Here is a 19936-nt window from a genome sequence, read left to right as displayed (position 1 = left end):
TTGTAATACTACCATGAAGAGAGATTCCTTTTAAAAAGGGAACAGGCAAGAAAATAAGTTTGCTCCAATGTGTTATGTAAGGAATTAGTAGCCTTTGGTAAGTAAGGTTTCAAAAAAACCCTTCTCTTAAAATATATTCTATTGACTAACAATCATGTGCCAAAATTAAGCTAAATTACATTTTGCCTATTCTTGACTAAAGTTTAAAAGTTCTGAGTAATGACATTGGTAGAACCATTAATGTAAGTCCTTAAAATACAAGTATTTTCTTGATACTTTCCACTTTGGGGCATCTTTCTTTAAAAAAAACGTACAACAAAACCAGATGCTGCTCTGCGTGCATAGGAGAAATCAATGGATGGGATCAATATTCCCTCCACAGGTAATAAATGCTGAGAAGCATTTCTGTCTATCTAAATTGATCCTAGAGAATTCTTTAAATTGGTTCTGATGTGTATAAAAATCATTTCCCTATTGATCAAAGCTTTTCTTTCTTTCTATCTTTGATATGTTATTTCATCTCTGCCATCGGTAATGGTCTCGGGCTTCTCTATGCAGTTATGATAAACAGAATTTCTTAAATCCATGTAAGATTATAATTTTCACGAAACAAGAAATAACTGGGTTTGTCTCTTTGCAGATGAATGCTTTGCTTACAGTTAGGCAGTGCAAGTATTTTTAAAGTGGGAAAGTTACTACATCTGAATTATTTACAAGAAAGTCTAAAGTAACTGCCGTACTTTTATTAGAAGCAATTGTCCAAATCCAGCACCTCGACTAGTCCGTTCGCTCTGGGACTCAGAGCTGCTGGACCGAGAGGAGAGTTCTCAGTCTTTCACTGTGCTTGTTCTGCTCTGTATCTGAGCAAAAGAGTTAATGTTAGCTGATGAGTCTATGGAAAAAAATTATTCTGAGATAGCAAACAGTGCTAGTTGTCAGTATGAATGTCTCAGCCTAATATGCTACAGTAAGTTGTGGAGTTTGTGACTTTTGTTACAGTACTATTTTATTAACATTTAAGCAGCTAGACTACTCTAGCAACATTAAGTACTTCTCTGCTAAAACAGGAATTTTCCGAGTATTCGATAATTGAATGTTACATAATTTGTAAATTAATTTGCCTGAAGAAAAGTTTAATGCTTCCTTGTGTCTATAAAGGGCTCGCCGATGAGGACTGGTGGTGGTGGTTTGTTCAGACACAGCAGTGTGTGTATGCAGCAGTCTGCAATGGGAGCGGGGTGCGCTGGGACGAAGCGGGCAGGTTAGGTCTGTCGGAGCGTTCGCTCTGAAGAGGGCTCTATTTCCAACTGTTTGAGAAATGAGCTGCTTGACAGCCTTTACAGTTGTGACTTGTTTTAAGATGAAATCTTAAGGCTTTGGCCAACATCATTTATTGACCGCCAGAGCCTAATACCAGTAAACTGGTCTGCTTTTTAGGCTTTCCCAGTCCAAAGACGTCACTGTTTCCAGCTGTTTGAATGCATAAACCAGTAAAGCAGTACTTAATGTGGTCTTGGCAAGGTTTCGCTCAAAATTCGTTTTACAAAAAAGATGGTAATCATGGCTGTGATTTCTGTTAGGCTCTTATGGAATATAAATTGTCAAACTGTGTTTTGACAAGTACAGTTTTTGTTCCCTCTACCCCAAGTAATTTGGTTCAATCAACCCAGCAAATTAATCTTGTCTAGTTTTGTATTCTGACTTGCATTGAAGAAATGCAGTAACAAATTAGATTGCTTCAACATACCAGCACTATTTTAAATTTATCCACTGGTTCAAATTAGGAGATGAATTTCATATTGTATTCACATGAGTGGCTTTGGTTTTGTTAGTATTTACATAGCAGGATAGGTATGCAAAGTTCCTTGCAGATGAGAAAAAGCATGTTGCTTACTTACATATAACATGACTGAGCTTCACTGAATGCAATAAGTTTCATTTTAAGCTCACATGTTTAGGTCAGCGTGGAGACTCCAGTAAAATTACTTCCTTTTTTTGCCAGATTCTTGCTTTTGACACTTATGGCTATGGCCTTTCTTAGGCCCATAACTTTATGTGCTTCTGGAAAATTTACAGGGCCAGATTTCCATACAAGATAATTCATTTTAATTAGCCATTCTCCAAAGTAGGGTACGTGTCTTAAAAGTAATCACATCTTTTGAGGCACTGATTGATTTTAGAGTTCAGTTCTGGTCTCAGAACAATGTAGGGATATGGTTTTAGTATCAGGAATAGTTTTTCTAGAAGGGCACGAGTGAGTTTTATTGTTTTGTTAAGTACAAATGTATTTCCAGCCCAAACAACAGCACTGCATTTGTGATTAATCAATGCCTAAAACCAAGAGCATTGCCAGTCTGGAAATGGCAGCCTGGTGAGGTAGCGTGCATGAGATCAGGAACAGAGTTTTTTCTCTGTAGGACACCAGGACTGGAAACCTACAGTGGTAGCTTACTCAAATGCTGGGCAAAAAAGGGAGCTGAAGTGCGCTGATCGCTCAGAAGAAATTCAGTTTCGTCCAAGAAGAAAGGTGACTGTTGAGAAATACTATGTCCCATGCTGCGCTGCTTCTGACAGCTTCTCCGGCTGCCTCGCAGCTCCCAGGTTAGCTGGGATTCAGACTAGCATTTTGATGGAAACTCCATGTTTCACCCACACCACCTGGGTGGTAGTTTGCGGTCTGGCTTAGCTCTGGATTTCTCTGTGGGTCCCCAGGGAGGGAAACGGCGGCGATATCATCGGCTGACTGAAGCTTGAGGTTTGCATATGGAGAAAGCATGATCAGCCAGGTACATTTTAGTGCGCAAGTAGTTTTTTCTGGGGTAAGTTGTCATCCCTCGTAACGACTCCTTGCACAGAAGTTGTTTATACCTTTCACTGCCTTTGCTGCCTTTCTCTCTCTACCTTTTCTAACTCACTACATCCTTTTTGAAGCAAGTGACCAGATGGTCAGAGCTTATGTTATTCTAAGGACATAACAGGGGTACACAAGAAAAATTAGTACCTATGTTCCAGCAATGGGCAACAGCAAATCAGCTGTAATTAGTACAAAGGCTGCTACTGTAGGGTCTCTTTGTCGTGGCAGTGTGCTTTATCATCACTCCTGTCTGCCGGTTTGAGGAAGAAGGATGAGCTCAGGACTGGCGTGGGCCCAGCCAGAGCAAGCTTCATTTTAGCTCCCCGTGTTGCCCATCTGGGAGGTGCACCAGCAGAGCCAGAGCAGGTTCTTTGGAAGCCTCGTGAGCTGGAGATCTAGAGGCTGTGAGATCTAGAGGTCGGAGTCTTCGAGGCTTTGCATCTACTAAGCGGAAACTGTTCATTTCAACGCAGATCAGGGTAACTGCTGAGTTCAGTGAGTTTGCATAGACCAGCCCCACCTGACAGTTTGGTCAAAGGTATGAAGAAAAATTTAGCTCCAGGCTTTTATCTTCCTCTGAGCGTTGTATCAAAGTGCCTTTGTTAGTGCACAAGTATGTATCCTTCATAAAAACAGAGCTTTGCATGACAATTATGTCGTAGTTTTTGTTTGCTTTCCTAATTGGAGAACATTTTGAAAGAGCAATAAAACACAATTTGTTCCCTCTTTCCAAAACGAAACATCTCCTTTTGGAAGGAAGGAGGGAGTAAATTTACATTACAATGAGCAAATTGTTATGAGCATGTAGATCAGTGTTGACAGAAAGGGTGACGGAAATGAGATGTTCTCATTTTGTGCGTTCCCCTCCCCTTTCGTTCCCTCTCGCACGCATTTGCCTGTGCATCCTGCCGCTACCGAGCAAGGAAGTGGCTGTACTCATAGTGAACGACAGTAACACATCGTAATTCAGCTAACAAAAATTCATATGAAATGAATCATTCTTCACCAGGGCTGCCTCAGACACCTAACGCCATTCCCCAGCGAGTACTAGCGATGAAGGCACGTGCAGTTTACTACTGCACCTCCCAGCTAGTTGTTTTGTATTGTCCCTCTCTATTTTCCTATTGGTTTTGTCATTTTCTGCTACTGTCAGAATATTGGCATGGACTGACTGGATGAGAGTGCTGTTGTGTGCTGTTGTTTTGCTTCAGGCATATGACTTATCTAGCAAAGAGTTTAGAAAAATGCAGCATTGGGGTCTGCTCCTGCCCGCTGCCAAACCGGGGGGGTGGGGGTGGGGTGAATTAGACATTGAAGCTGTTGTCTCGGTTACCGGTCTGTCCTGCCCTTACTTTCTGGGAGTGAACTGTAGTTGTCCAGATCTTTTCTCCTTCCCGTCCCTCTGTCTTTGTAACTAGTGGGTTCGTTACTGGTTTTGAGAAGCTGAAAGTGACATTAACCCCCAGCCCAGCTGTTGCGGTGTCAGAGCTCCAGGCGAAATGGCATTTGTTTGGCTCCTAGAGAAGTCATCCCAGCGATTGCCTGGAGAGTCTGGCTGCAAGTGAAATCCATATGCAATGCTTCTGTCAGCAAAGACTTGCTGGAAGAGAGTTTATAATAAATATTCACATCTGCTGCTTTGGACACTCTAATCCATCCTACAGATCTTTGCTGTGTCAGGCTTTGTTCTAGATGAAGAAGCCGGGTAGTTATAAAGGTTTGCAAATAGGGCATATTTATCATGGTTAGCTCTACTTTCTAGTTCTCTTTCTTGCACAAATATCCATGACCACGCTAAGCATAACTTGTGATTAAATATTCTCAATGCATTTGTAAGATGTTTTAGACTATGTATTTCCTTTGATAAATGGAGAAAATGGCAGTTGTTTACTTCCCGGGCTGTCAAATGAAGCCATCGGATCTCGACGAGTAGAGCAGAGGACATCACTGTTATGAATTAGTTTGAATGGAGGGACAATATATTCCCTGGATAACCTGTACATCACATAGGCACACCCAAGGCCCTATGGCTTGCATATTATTAAAATTGGGACAGATTCCTCCATACTGACTTCTGTTGGACAATGTGTTCCCATTGGCTACGTGGTGAATAACCTGAATGACTAAATATAGCAAAATATCTCCTGTTTTTCATAATCTTCCCAAAAATGATGACCTCGGTGCCAGATTGACTTTCTCAGTGTCAATATTAATTATTCTTCTGCTGGTGATGTCTTTGCTTTCAGAGAGAAAATCCTGATACATAAAAAGAGCTGTAATCATTTGGAGGGTATATTGAACTTGCTCCTAACAGAAAAAGATGTTTGACCAAGATCATGACTGGCAGTACAGTGATCCCGTTGTTGGGAGGACCACATCGGCTTTCTTGATCCTCTTTTTTTTTTTTTTTTTTTTTTTGGGTACGTGAAACTCATGATTATTATAGTTAATTTCTAAAAGGAGAGAGCCTTTATCTGGTGGCTGGATAAGTAAAAGGTGCTTCAAACATATCACTTACCAGCTGTTACCTCTGCTTTATTTAAGCAGGAAGATGATAAACTTATAAACACATTCTGCCTCCTTGAGGGTGATGAAAACTGAGTCTATTTGGTTTGTAACATATGGAAACTGGGAACTCCTCAGAACCTTTTTTAGGTTTTATTTTTTCTACTGTTAGACCGGATTCTATACTAACAATTTCATTATCGTTGTTTTTTCTGTAAGGATATAAGGGAGCAAGGCACTCAGTTCAGTTAGATGCCTGACCTCCTTGAAATTCAGTTGAAAACCCACATCTTCATTTCTTACAGAGCTGTACAAGAAAAGCAGCGTTAAGAGCATGGTCTGATGCTGATACCTCCAGGTATCAAAGAGCATCTACTTCTCCGGTGCTCAGTCTGTGTGTCAGAATCTGGCCCTGAGTAATTGTATCCAAATATAAGTAAAACAGCTGTGCTCCTAATGAGTAGCATGCCAGCGTCTCCAGATTCGCTTAATCACTCCAAAATCCAATCTCATTATTATCGATCTGTCCAACTTTCTGATGATTTATCTCAGAAAACAGGAGTATGCACGGGTGTCTTTAAAGCAACGGTCTCAAAACTTCCAGCGCCGCTCTCTTGCTTTGCCTTTGCAAACCTCGGTAACTTTCCTCTGAATTTCAGGTCGTACCGTGGCTCTGGCGAGCAGCGACGGATCCGTCAAGGTTCTGCAACTTGAGTTTGGGCAGCTCTCCAGCCTGCGGGGCCACGGCGGCGAAGTGCGCAGCGTTCTCTTCGATCACAAGGCAGAGCAGCTGCTTTCCGGGGCTGCCGACGGTACGGTTTGTCTCTGGACCTGAGGAGCGGCACGCTGCTTAACGTAACCTTAATCTCAAGGCGTTACGGGAAAAAAAGGGTTTGACAACATAGCAGCGAGGGCTCAGTGAAATGTTTTCATAGTTAATGTTTGCAGTGGGAGTAGTCGCCCGAAAGGAGTATTAGTCTGCATTTTATCCAAATAAAATCCCCAATTTCTCCCTCTTTCTGTTGACGCTGTGTTTTTCCGAACATCAAGAATCTCTCTTTTGGTGGTTTCTGGAGAAATAGCTTTACAATGACGCCTAATGACAGAGCAGACGAATTGCAAGGAGACTGATTTTTAATGTAACACAACACGAGACACAAGAGCCGGGCGCCCCTTCCCCAGGGCCAGCCTGTGGGAAGATGTGAAGTTTTAATAATGCAGCAATGGGGGATTTTTTTTTTCCTGCAGCACACGCTCCGGACGCCGCCAGGGCAGCAGGGAACGAGCAGGAGTTTGGGAGAGCGGCGGTGAGGGGAGCCGGCGCCCCAGCCGGCGGCGGCGGCGGCCACAGCCGCGGGGACCTGCGGGCGGGGGAGCGGCCTGAGCCGGGGCGCGGGGCAGCGCGGCGCCCCGCGGAAACACCGCCGCCCGCGGGGCAAGCGCGCCGCTCCGCGCCGTGGCACGCCCGCGCTGAGGCCCGCGGGGCCTGAGCGCTCCGCCGCTCGGTTTTTTTTTTTTTCTCCCCCCCCCCACCCCCCAAAAAAAATTTTTAATTATAATAATAATAAGGCAGAGAGCGCGGAGCGGCGCGGCCATGCCCGGCCCTCGGGCCGGGGAGTCCCCGCAGGGGAGCGGAGCCCGCCGCGGCGGCTGCCCGCCCGCCGGCCGCGGGGCTCCTCCGCCCTCCCTCTCCCGCCTGCCTACAGCCTAACCAGCCCCCTCTGCCCCCCTTCCCCCGCCGTGGCAAATCCTGAATCGCAAGAGATCCGCTGGGCATAGGGAGGGGATATATATGTCTTTTTTTCTCTTCCTCCCCCCCCCCCCCCCCCCCGCCCCCCGCCAAGACCTGAGGAAATCCAGCCCAAGTTCGCCGCGATGACTGTGCTGCTGGCATCGGGGTTTCTCCGCGGCATCCTTGCCTCTGGACCGCCTCGCCGCTGCTCGCTTTGAATCCTGAGCGCTGGGTTAAAGCTTAATTCTCATGTTGTGGTTGCTGGGCTGCCGCTTTCCCCCGTTTTGCGATGGGAGGTGGAGGAAAAGGGATTGTCCGTGAGTCAACACTGAAAATGTGATTAGGAGGAACTGCTTTCACTAATCTGTTTCTAACCTTTTAGTCCATGTTGGCCTGTGACCCCTTTCAGCTTTCAGATCGAGCCTGATTAGGTAAGTGTAAATTATTCACTTGGGGTGAGGGAAGGCGGATGGAAACGTTTTACTTAGAGACTTACCTATGATCCTGGCCTCTCTCATGATGAGAAATGATGAGAAAGTTCAGCTGTAAACTAATTCTGAGCTGAGCAGCATTTGTTTACTTGTTGAAATCTGTCCGTGCAAGACGTCTGCAGTCTGTCTGATTTCCAGGATCACCGCTGAGCTGGGTGCTTGTGAGTTGCTGTGGGACATTTCAGATGCTGTAGCAAAATATAGTGGTCTTATTTCTGATCTTTGGAGAACTTTTTTTTTTTTATAATTTGGAGAGCTTTCTCATCAAACTTCAACAAATCCTCTCGATTGTTTCACATTTCCTCAGACATGAATGACTTAATTTGCTTCTGCTTTCCCGCCCCCCCTTAAATGCCCACTAATCTGCAGTGTTGCAACCTACCTGTAGCATTTAGGTGGGTGAGATTCTCTGCTCTGTAGATACAGAAAGCAGCCGTATCTGCATGAATCACTTGCTTTCCAAACAATGTGTTAGAATAGATATTGCTGATAGTAGTAACAGGGTGCATAGTCCTTGTGATGGAAACATAGCTAGTACTTCAATTAAGAAGATACCTTTTGAATTTGATAAAGCTTGTGTAATATCCGGTGTCTCCCTCTGTTGTGGCTTTGGAAAAACTGCTTTGTCAACAGGATCCCTTAGCTGCTTCTCTAGGATTAAAGCTTTCTCCTCCTGCTGCTGCTTTTTTGCTTCAATTAAGGGAGAATTAATTGCTGAACATCTGCAGTCTGCCAAAAATCCCGATACATAAAAAAAATCTCCCAGAGGGGTGGAGGGGGAGTACGTGTTTGCTGGCGTGTGTAGGTTAATGCATGTTTGTATATACTGTGTCTATCTGTGTGTGCACACTATGGGAACGGAGGAAGAGAAGGAATGACACGCACATCCAAACAGTGCATTTTTGGTTTGTGCCAGCAACTACCTCCATTGTTCCTCAATCCATGTAATGCTAATGTTTCATCTCATTTAAAAGTTTCCTGTAATACTTTGCCCAGTTCTCTTAAGAGAGGTCAGAAACCATTTTGCTGCTGGGGTTGCGCTGGTTGTTGGCTGGTGTGCAGGCAGGACGGTGTGTTGGTGGCAGTGATGTGGCACCGTGGGCAGCCAATAGCGCACCCAAATCACAGACACAGACACACACACACGGACACACAGACACAGACACACACACGGAGCCTTCGCCTGGAGCTGACTCTCCCTGGGGGCAGTGCAAAGCTCTTCTCCCTCTCTGGGTCAGTCCTCGGCTCGACCGCTTCAGCACAGCTCTCCAAAGGTCGGGCCATGCTGCATCGCTCCCAAAGTTTTAGAAAGGCTCCGGCTTAATCAGACAAACACATTTCAGCAGCTCCATGCATTACACAGGCATTTAACATCCTGCTCTCTGCGTTTCTCTCTGGGAATTAACTGAAATGCTGAATAATGGAGAAGGTGAATTACATCTTTGCTTCTGTCGGGATTATATGTACCTGCCGCAGGCTGGGCTGTGTCGGTAGCCCAGGTAGTCCCTCTTCCTCTTCAGAAATGCTGTATATAAAATTCTGTACTATTCTACCTCTCGCAGACCAAGTATAACCCAGCACCATCTTTCATATTGGATGCAGATCTACCTACAGATTATGCTTATCTCATTTTTCAACTGAGGTTTCCCACCTCAGTTTAATGAAGTGGGCTGTGCATCATACGTAGCACAGAGGGACAGTGGCCACAGCAGGAGGTTGAGACCATGCTTAAACTTGGATTCAAATCCCTCTGAGCTGCCCATCACCGTGCGATTTCAGGCAGCTAGTTTAATTTCTGGTGCATCAGAAAACTCAGCTGCACAAATGAGGAAAGTAAAAATTAGATGATTCTGCGAGCTACCATTTCTATTAGAGGTATTTTGTGGGCATATGCTTACAGGCATGTGTGTCCAATTTATGTATTTCATATGCTTTATTCTCTTTAACAATAATTGAGAAGAGGCTTAATTCAAATGAAACAGTGATAGTTATCTGTGCAGTTTGAAAGCACTGATTTATTCTTAGGTGGTGGTTGAAACTATGGCCTTTATAAGTCAATATTCCTTAGAATTTTTAGTTTATTCTCACTTAAAAATATTTGTTTTCAGACCACAACACTGGTCTCCCTATGGAAGCAGCTGTTTCTATCTGGCATTGAGATCCCATGGAGAAGCTGAGGAGGGGGATGGCTCTTCATATCCATGAAGCCTGGATACTTCTGTTTGTAATCCCTGCTTTGGTCACTCCAGCTGCCATCAATCATGAAGACTACCCTGCCGATGAAGGGGACCAGACCTCCAGCAATGACAATCTGATCTTTGATGACTACCGAGGGAAGGGCTGCGTGGATGACAGTGGCTTTGTGTACAAACTAGGAGAACGTTTTTTCCCGGGACATTCCAACTGTCCCTGTGTCTGTACTGAGGATGGACCTGTTTGTGATCAACCAGAATGCCCTAAAATCCACCCAAAGTGTACAAAAGTGGAACACAATGGATGCTGTCCAGAATGCAAAGAAGTGAAAAACTTTTGTGAATATCATGGGAAAAATTACAAGATCTTGGAGGAATTTAAGGTATGAAACCCTTTCTTCAGTATTTAGTATTAGTATGCTATAGGAATTGTACTTCTGTTGGGGACTCTCAGAGGCACTCAGTATTTGCTTACTGCTATTAATTGATGCTAAAGCTGAAGTCCTTTTTAGCTGTGATGCAGGTCTGGCGAACGTAAAAGCTGCCATCTTCCCCCCTTATGTGCACTCACTGAGGGCCAATGGTCAGTCAAAAGCCCCTGTGTGAAATGCCAACCCTCTGAATCTGCTACTCCGGACAACCTCCTTCTTTGCTTATAGCATGAATCAGGTTGGACTACCAATGGTGTCTGTAAAAATGGTGGTAAACCAATACTGAGTGCTTTTTAAGAACCCCTTTTCTAATTTGGATAGCAAAAATTGATGGCATGGTACTGAGAGTTGTTACTCATAGCTATATGAGAATGCAAGCAAGTAGATTGCAAGCTATATTTAATATTTTCATTTCAACTGTGATAAGGCTGTCTAGAATGGCAGAAGATGAATTCCTAGGCAGATGACTGTCTCAGGTAATGAGAAGTATGGGATTTAATTGTAATGGTTGAGCTCCTGTTAGGAATGTTGTAAGGAAGTTCTTCTGGAATATATCTTAAAAATAAGACCAGATTTTCAAAAACCATTACCCTTTCCACAACCTGCATCTCTCATTCTAATGAGTTTGATTGCATGTTTTCAGTTCTGCTAAGGAAAATAGCATTTCACAATGAAGAACAGGGTCTATGAAGGCAATAGGTATACATGAGTTTGTTCTCCCAGGTCACGTGGCTTTAAGATTCGTACCTCCATAATTAATGACAGCCTATAACTCTTCATGGCTGTGTGCCCGATCTCATTATACACTTGCCAATTTATTTTCTTTTCTGACAATGAAAATACTTCCATATAGGTCTGTGTACTTCACAAGTTCTCGGTAACATAGATCACAATTTCCTTTTTCCAGATATTGTCATTTTCAGTGAAGGCAGTATTTAGTTCCTTTCTTCTATCATGTATGGTTTATGTTCATCTTTTTCTGTCCATCTGTAACTGCAATCACTCAGTATGGGCAAGACAGTTTAATGTCGTAGACACAAGGCAAAACAAATATATGAGGAACATCTCCTTGAGGGCCATCCTGATCCAACCTGTTCTCTGCTTTGCTTTGCTGAGGAGTGTGAAGATGCTGATCTCGTGAACTGTGAAATAAGTTTCTTCTTGCCCTAGGAAGGCCTAGCCCAACTTCATCCCGCAGTCATGCTTCAGTGGTCCCATTTGGACTGCTGTGTTGTCAGGTGGTGAAGTGTCCCACCTAGGTGTAACTGTGACACATGGTCAGGTTCTTATGTGAGAGTTGTAAGGACTCTTTTTGGAGAGATTTCAGGGGGAGAATAATGAGATGGATCTTCTCATTAAAGTATCTTTTGGATGTGAATGAAGTACAAAAGTACTAATCACTTTTTCTGAAAGAGATAATCGCACCCTGATAATGGATTAAAGGATAGAGAAGCAGAGTTTAGGGGAGAAAGGCTATTAGAGAGAGTTAGAGCAATCTGGTTCATTGTTTGCTGTGTTCAAAAACTGTGGGGTGTTGTGTGGAAAGCGAAGTTCCAGTATCCTCTGAGAAACGCAAAGCAGATGGTGGCACGCCACTCTCGCACAGTGTAACCTTCAGTCCAGGACTAATGTGACATCCTTCAGACTTAATTTAGTTGACAGTCAAGCTTTTAACCTGGACCTGTGTTTTGCTGAGAACTCGATACCTTGTGGAGTAGGGCAGAAACTGATTTTTTGGAAATCTATGTGTTTACCTAGAGTAAATAGTGAAATTCTTTTTTTTCCTCTAAGTAGTAGAAGAGATTCAGGCAATGGAAGATTACTGTGCACTTCCAGGGGTGTTTTGGGGGAAAAAAGTGAGCACCTGTGAACTATGACTTTATAAATGCTATAGGAAAGGCAAAACTTCAAGATTCAGGAAACTGCTGCTATGAAGTGAAATCTTTACTTCATTGAAGCATCCCAGCATTTTGCTGTTTACTTCAACAGAACAAAGATTTTACCTGCTGTCTCCACAGATTAAATTCTGTGCAGTTCATAGGTTTTACAGGCTCTGAGCTCTGCTCTTCCCTCATCCTGTTGAATTTATAAGGTCTGCAAACTTTCTCAAGTCCATTCCACACACACTGAAGTCAGAGGAGAGGCTTCTCCAGTCGTTCCGACTCAAAACCAGACTGCTTTCAGTGGAAACAGAGGCACTGTTTTATGTGGGCTCTTAACCCTTTCAGCCACTTGATTTACTTTTGCTAATATGTAGGTTCCAAATCATCATCCATAGAAGTGCTTGTCACTGCTTAGTTACAGCTGAAATTAGCCTCCATTTAAAAATCTTTTGCAAGTGTGTGTCTGTGTGTGTGTGCGTGCCAGGACTGACTCATCCTGTAGAAATTTCAACTGCCTCATCTTTCACAAATTAGGATATTTTTTTTTCTCTAGGAAATTTTTTTTCTCTAGGATATCAAAATCTGTTAGAGGTTTCCATTTGGGAGAATTTTCCTATCTTGTTTCTAGATTTCTGTTTAGATTTGGGGTGAGAAATCCAAATGCGATTTAATCTTTTTTTTTCTTACCCCTGACAGTAACTGTGACTATCTCAGGGTAAAGGAGTAGTTATAAAGGCCCATTTCTTGAATATTTAGCTTTCTTCTAGTGAACTGATCTTGTACCTCTGATTTTTTTTGACTCATAACAATCATAAATGCAAAATATAAACATGACAACAAGCCATCTAGCTTAGACAGCTGTCCAAATGTTTATGCTTGTGCCCCTAAATCGTTAACACGTACAAATGAAATGCTGCACTGAAGTTCAATTGTAAATCTAAACCCATTAGTAGTTTTTCTTGTATCCTTTTGTAAAACCTTGTGTCCCTGACAGATGGTTTAGTAACCCCGTGTAGCAGCTTTGTAGCTCTGTTATGGATCCTGGGAGAACTTTGTGGGTTTTGAGCCCCAGCTGCCCAAATGAAGCCTGCCTCATCCCCTTGGTTTGCCTGGGACTTATCCCCAGCTTTGGCTGAGGCTGCAGTTCCACCTGGAAACCCTCGCAGAAAAGGTCAGCGCGGTCTCCCTAATGTGAATCAAGATCCGACTCAAACATGTTTAATATGTAGATTGCTACCCGGTGTTGAGGATTTTGACTCCTGTGGAGCAGTGTGCAGGAGAAAGGGGAGGTCTGGTGGCTTTTACTGGGATCACTCTGTCTCTTTCCCAACCTCATTTTCCACTTCTCTCCTTGTCAGCCTTGAATCTGGTCTCTGGGGTGTCCTCCGGTCCCTCTCAGAGGCGAATGCGGGGTGACAGGCAGCTGCGGTGGCTGCAGGGAAGGTGTGAAGGATGCTGCAAGTCTCAGGCAGTCTCTCCGTTTTCTCCAGAGAGATCTGGCGGGGACTCTCGAGGTCACTTAGCAGCTTGCTTTTTCTCCCACACATCACCTGTGTTTTGATTTCAGTCCTGGAGGTTAAGGTCTGGGTCCCAAGTGCTCTGAGCTCGCCTGTACTAGCAGAGATCTTTCAGGGAGGTTGTTAACCCTCCCCTTTCTTCCCAGAGAGAGAAAAGAAGCAAATAACAACTCAGAGAGCGGTCTCAGTTATTGTAAGTGCACATGGTTGTGTTTTAAATGAATGTTCCCAGACAGCAACTTATGTAAACTTAAGGAGACGGTGTACTGCCAGCGTGATGGATGTTCATTGGCAGCTTACGGAGAAATCGTGCAAATGTCAGTGAGACAACAGTTTTCCTAAGTGCTGATTAGTTTTTCCTCTCCTGCATAACTTACTGACAGAAAAGCACACGCCTACCCGGATTTGAGAATTTACGGTGTGGTTTAAGGTACATTTGTAGGCACAGTTAGGAGCCATTTGAAAAGGATTAGGTCGTCAGTTTGAAAAGTCCATAACCACTTCTGAACTTCCTAGATCTCTCAGCACACAATATAGGTATATCCAGAATAACCTTCTTTCTATGGACCTATATGAATTTGTAGCAAAATACCATTGCTGGGAAATGAATGATCGGTTCACAAGAGAGTGTCAGGCTGACATCTTGAAACATTCTGTTCATTGTAGACCCTCCAGGCAGGAACTGCTCCCTGTCCCTGCAGGAGAGTGAGTCCCGGTGATCTGGTTTTTGGTAGCATGGTGCCATTCTTCTCAAAGTCAATGGCAGAAATTTTCTAGCCACAGACATTAAAATATCTCCATTTGCCTGGCATGACATTGGGTGAGTTATCCTTTGAGTGGGAACACGAGAGGTTTTGGCATCACAACTTGGCCTTCCTGGTAATATTCAGGTCAGAAGAGCAGCTTCAACCTGCAGTTGTGAACTTGAGCTTGGAAACAGCTTTCAACATCAAGGACATTTTTTGGGTGCTCTCCAGTGGCTGCCCTGCTTTCTGCCAAGCACAGAGCTGCAATTTCTTCCAGCCATTGTCTCTGCCAGTGCTTAACCTTAACCTCTGCTGCTGCCTTTCATCTGCCTGCCCTTCCCAATGACTTTTCCACCTCCTTGTCCTCTCCCCTTCCACCTTCACTGCTCCCAAACCCATCCTCCCTCAAAAAGTCCCTAGATGATGCGCAAATGTTTTTCCCTTGCATCAAGTGCAAGTGTGGAGGGATGGGAGAACAACCGTTGCCCCTGGGCAGGCCTCCACACTGTGGGGGAAAAAAGAAAAAAAAAAGAAAGGGGAAATTTTCGCTTCATTCTAGAGCAAAATCTCCACTGACTTGAAAAGAGCCAGGATTTCACTGCTGGAGTTCTACTTCATTTTTCTTTCCCGTGTTTCCTGCCACTATATCTTCAGTTCATTGCTTTGTTTTCTCCACAAATCATCTGTAATCCTTCAGCTAGGGCTTCTGTATCTCGCTGACTTTATGTCTTCTTGAGCAACACTTTGCACAGTAGGGATCACAGCTCTAACAGGGATCTTTGGAGTATAATCAGAATCCAAAATAAATGAGGGACTGTATAAGCATAGCATTATCATATACTAATTCTCAGCTCATTATGGAAACCTTCACTTCAGAATAGTGCCACCTCCTTATCCTTTGTTAATGCTCTTTGAAAATGTTTTATTAATGCAATTATCTCAATATAACTTAACAAAATAAGACCTCTCATCAAAAGGCGTTAGCACATGCAAGAGTGTATGCAGCTGCTATCCCAGCATCTCTGAGTCCCTGAAATGCAGTGTGTCCATTCTGCCACTGGAGAAAAGGAGGCAATGAAACCAAAAAGTGATTCCCCACCCCCAGAACCATGCCAGAAATAGAAATTAAGTGGTGCAAACTACAGCCTTGCTCTGACCACTAGTTACCCAGCCTGGGAGTGCAACCTTATCAAATATGAATGAAACACTTGGGAGGTTCCTGGAGCGTTACTGATGGGATGATGCTGTCAGGTGAAAAACAAGAGCTTGTTGCAGCCCTGGGTTGAAAGGGAAGGTGAGGGGGAGAGGTGTGGAACCAGCCGGTGCCTGGGGTGGTGCAGGGGGCTGCTCTGAGAGTCCCTCAGCCCTGCCCAGGTGTATTGAGCTGTCCAGCGGCAGGTTGGGACTGTGGATGCTGTGGTTTATATCAGCGTGAAAGAACAGAGATATGACACCTTAAATCTGAGGAGCTTCGTTAGGCCACTAGAAAAACAAAGTGGGGAGAAAAGAAAGGTTCTTTACTGAGTTTTCTCCTTTATAATATGAGTGTTCAGTTTCCTGGTGAATCTTGGAAAGCGCTCAAATCATGGCAAGCTAATCATTGCAAGAACTAGCATTATTAAAACCTTTTGGTAGTATACTAAACCAGTTATCCAAATCACTAGCAGTTTTTAGATCTTTGCTCATGATTACCAACCCAAGCCAGCACGGGGCCCCGATTTTAATATTGGCATTTTTCTCTCCAAGATGGGTGCAGCAGGGTTTTTTTCTGCTATGACTCAAACAAATGGGGCTTTTTTTTTTTCTGTCTTCTTCTTGTGTGTTCTGCAATTTCACGTACGGCTAGAAAATCATAATACAAAAGAAATTTCAATAACGTGCCTGTGCTTTATTAAAAGGAGCCATGAACAATGCCAGCTCTGAAGATAGCATACAGCCATTGAAATCAGACAGGGGAAACAGAACGTCAGTCAGATGGAAAAGTACGATTTATTATCTCCCTCCTGGCAAAATTACAGTGACAATGTCTATGCAAAGGAATCTGAAATTACTGACTCACTGTATTTCTGTCATAATTTGTACCAAGAAAACATACTAAAATAGATAGGCATGTCACATATTGATCTATAGTGATACCTATTTTTTAAATTATGTTATGTACTTAGCTACTGATTCTATAATGTATATATTACATTATGCACAAGTATATTATTACAGTAGGTGAAAGAAGATGGGCTGTATTCAGAATTTGGCTACAAAAAATCCACACTGTTGTTTTCCCGAGATCACAGTAATACATGGAGGCCCCAAAAGCTCAGAGCTCAGTGACGCCGGCTGCACTACACACATACTTTCTCAAAGCTCCCCATTGAACTAGATGAGACCCAAAACTTGAGCATCAGCATGATTCAAAATCACCAGGAATTAAGCACAAGCCCCTGTGTTTTAATCACAGTGCACCAGTGTGGGAGCGCCGTGCAGAATTTGGCCTGTACATGCAAGCCCAAGGGATTGGTATTTTTCCAGTAAGTAATACACAGGAATTAACACGTGCCCAACATTTGTACCACCAAAGCTGTGGCTGCGCTTTCAGATATTCGCTCCAGGAAATAGCCCATCAGCTCTGCTTGCTTCCAGAATTGGGGGCTCTCCAGAGAGCTACTGAAAGAGAGGAGATATCTCTGCACAGCCAGAGAAGAGGCTCTGGCACTTCCTCTCCCCTCCATTGCTGCTGGAGCCATGCTGTTAAGAAAATGGAATGTGTAGTACATGCAACCGTTACCAGCTCCTTCCAAGAGTGGTAAAATCAGGTCTGAGGCTTTATTATCATGCCAGACAATGCTCAGTGGGGCCAAGGAGAGAAGTGCTCATCCCTTGGCTCTCCCAAGCTATGTCCCTCTCTGTCACCCAAGATGTTTCTGTAGGGCTGGTAAGCATGAGGTCCTCAGGTCATCAGCTTGTGAAGAAGGATGTCGTCCGCAGAAATGTTGGCAGATCATTGGTGAGAAGTTTTTTAGACAACCGTTTCCTACCGGAGCGAGGGGAAGTGCAGGTGTGTGTTTGTTGCTACTGGAATTTGCTTTATGCAGAATTGCGTTCATTAAAAATAACGCTCAATTAGCTAATTATCCTAGTTATTGTTTTTAAGACTATAATTAGATAAGTCATGTAGTGACAACGCCTGGTCTAGTTGCAAAACAAAAATGCATGTAGCGTTAGGCTTCCTTACTCTTTCTTGTGTGGTACAGTTCAGAGGTAATTCTTTGGGAATTATAATAAAATTGGTACGCTTGGGGGAGCGTTAGGGTTTGAAGCAGCTCCTCAAAGCGGGGAATCTCTCAGTCTGTTAACTGTGGTCATCCCAGGCAGGAAAACCTTTCTGACTGAGAGTTAACCCAATGTGCTCCCTGTGTTAGCAGACCCCAGCGTATTCTCTCATCACAGATAACCTATTCAAACCCCTTTTCCTTTCACATCCTTCCCAGCTTGTGCTGATAACCGAATGTGGTAGCATTCCCTGAGGGACAGAAACCTCCTGGACCCTGCTGGCTTCTCCTCTGAGGGTTTAAGCAATGGAAACTGGATACAAGGGGCAGACGGGAGAATTTGGAAAACACCTTCTCCATAGTGCCAGCTAGTAAAGAGCTGCTTTATGCTGTTGGGCAGGTTCTCTGCTGCTATGAACTGCTGCAGCTCCATGGATCACGAGTGGCCCATTGGGATGTTACACTGGTGTAAAGTTCAGTACCAGTTAGATACTCCTCTGTGGAGTTTGCATGATGCTGACCTGAGATAAGGATTTGCCCGAGGGAGCTCCCATGAAGCCTAATCCGCCTTGCCAGCTGCCAGAAAGTAAAAAGTTAGGCTAGGCTATCAAAAAAGTATAGATAATGGAGAACGAGAGAGAAAAAGCAACCAGGAACAAGTCAGTATTTGATATGATGTGTTTGGCTCTCTCCCACCTCTCAACATGCAATGAAAACAGGACCAGTGTCAAAGCCCAGGAGCAAAGGAAACCAAAACCACCGCAAACCCAGGCAGACACATGATGTTAACCCACAGGTACGACCACAACTCACTGCTTGGCAGGACGGGGCTCTGAAGCAGGGCCTGGAGGTGTCGAAGGAGAAGGGGATGTGCGTGTAGCTGTAATCGTGGGCCCTCAGCACCCTTGAGCTCCTGTACCCTCAGCAATGTGAAGGAAAAAAGCAGGTCAGCTCCTAACTGCTCCTTGGACACAGACCTAGGTTCAGCCAACATATCTTTCCTTGAGAGGAGAAAAAGGCGATACAGCAACAGAGCGTGTTAATGGAGATCAGTAATGAGCTCGTCTCCAGCTCCGATGCTGGAGGGAATCCTGAGCTCGGCAGAGGAGAGCAAGAGCAAAGCATTCAGAAAGGAGCTGCTCCTTTGGGGGGAAAGAGGGAGCATATTGGTGTGCCGGTGGGACGCAGGAGCTCCCACTGCAGTACCAGGGGGGTGGGACCGGCTTCCCGTAGGGCACAAGAGGTGCAAAACTGTGCAAAACGCTGAGGCTGAGGGTGATACAGCACTGGCATCTGCAGTGTGGGGCCTACAGCAAGAGGAGCTCACACCTTCCCTTGACTGCCGCGACCCAGCCAGGAGTCACCCGCCAGGGTGATTATTTCCAGCTGCCTGAGCTGCGTGGAGACACGGAATTTGTCTTCAGACAAAGCAGACTGACTCCACAGATTGCATTCAGTTCGGCCAGACAGCCATCATCTGGGTGTCTTGCGAGTTAAAGAGTCACAGGGCCAAATCCATCACTGCTGTAAATCTACCTGGCCTGTACCATGGCTGTGGAAAGCACATCTGACGATCCAGACAGAAAACTGCAGGAGAAGGAATGGGACCAAGATCCAAATCTCCTCCCGAGCGATGGCTGGTTATGTTATACCTACCTCCTTAATACAAATTCAGTATTTTATCAGTACGTAGAGCTGATCTTGCCACCTTCTCCTATCTTTCAGCGTGAATGAAGAAGGAAACAGCAGATTCAGGTACAGGGAAAACATGTAAAAGGGATCACCTTTCTGACCAGGTCCTTGGTTCCTTTCTCCCTGCCCCAGGAGGCTTTCTCCTAGACGAGGCTCCTTCATTGCAAGAGCCGAGAGGGAGGGAATGGAGAGCAGGAAGCTGCCAGCTGGGCTCGCTTTCCCTATTGATATTAAAAGGAGCTTAACAAATGTGAAGCACACACAAACATTTTGTCCGTGCCCGAACGGGGCTGCGCATCGCACGTTGGAGCCACAGTCCCATCTGTCATATCTGTAACCTTTCAAAAGGAGTCCTGTTCCCTGTGCACTGGGCATGTCTGAACTAAAAAAACCTGTTGTAATAGAGTCATAAAAATTATCACCAAAGTAATAGAGAACTCCAGTCCCCTCAGCCTCAGGGTAGGTGAGGTGCAACTATTGTAAGAAATAAAATGAGACATACATCAAAACAAAGAGAGCGTTCTTATGAAAGAAGTGCAAAGTCACATTGTTACGGAAAGTTCCACTGCTGCTCTCGGGAGAGAAAAGCAACCACGAGACTGCAGATACACAGCTCCCGTGGAAAAA

The 19936-nt window shown here is 44.4% G+C and overlaps 2 protein-coding genes across 2 annotated transcripts in view; both read left to right on the top strand.

Annotated features, from left to right (window-relative positions):
- SPAG16 (sperm associated antigen 16) overlaps positions 1-6369 on the top strand; it is a 411664-nt gene extending 405295 nt beyond the window's left edge. Inside the window, exon 16 of the mRNA XM_050899968.1 lies at positions 6019-6369. Within this exon, the coding sequence (XP_050755925.1) occupies positions 6019-6194 (176 nt within the window). The 3' untranslated portion in view covers positions 6195-6369. The remainder of the gene's footprint in view (positions 1-6018) is intronic.
- Positions 6370-7287: 918 nt separating this feature from the next.
- The window catches only part of VWC2L (von Willebrand factor C domain containing 2 like), a 53176-nt gene continuing 40527 nt past the window's right edge, over positions 7288-19936 (top strand). The window contains exons 1-2 of the mRNA XM_050900442.1: positions 7288-7522; positions 9691-10157. Of these exons, the coding sequence (XP_050756399.1) occupies positions 9747-10157 (411 nt within the window). The 5' untranslated portion in view covers positions 7288-7522; positions 9691-9746. The remainder of the gene's footprint in view (positions 7523-9690; positions 10158-19936) is intronic.

This window comes from Gymnogyps californianus, chromosome 7 (assembly GCF_018139145.2).
Source record: "Gymnogyps californianus isolate 813 chromosome 7, ASM1813914v2, whole genome shotgun sequence".
Taxonomy (NCBI): domain Eukaryota; kingdom Metazoa; phylum Chordata; class Aves; order Accipitriformes; family Cathartidae; genus Gymnogyps; species Gymnogyps californianus.
This window is presented reverse-complemented; position numbering and strand designations above follow the sequence as displayed.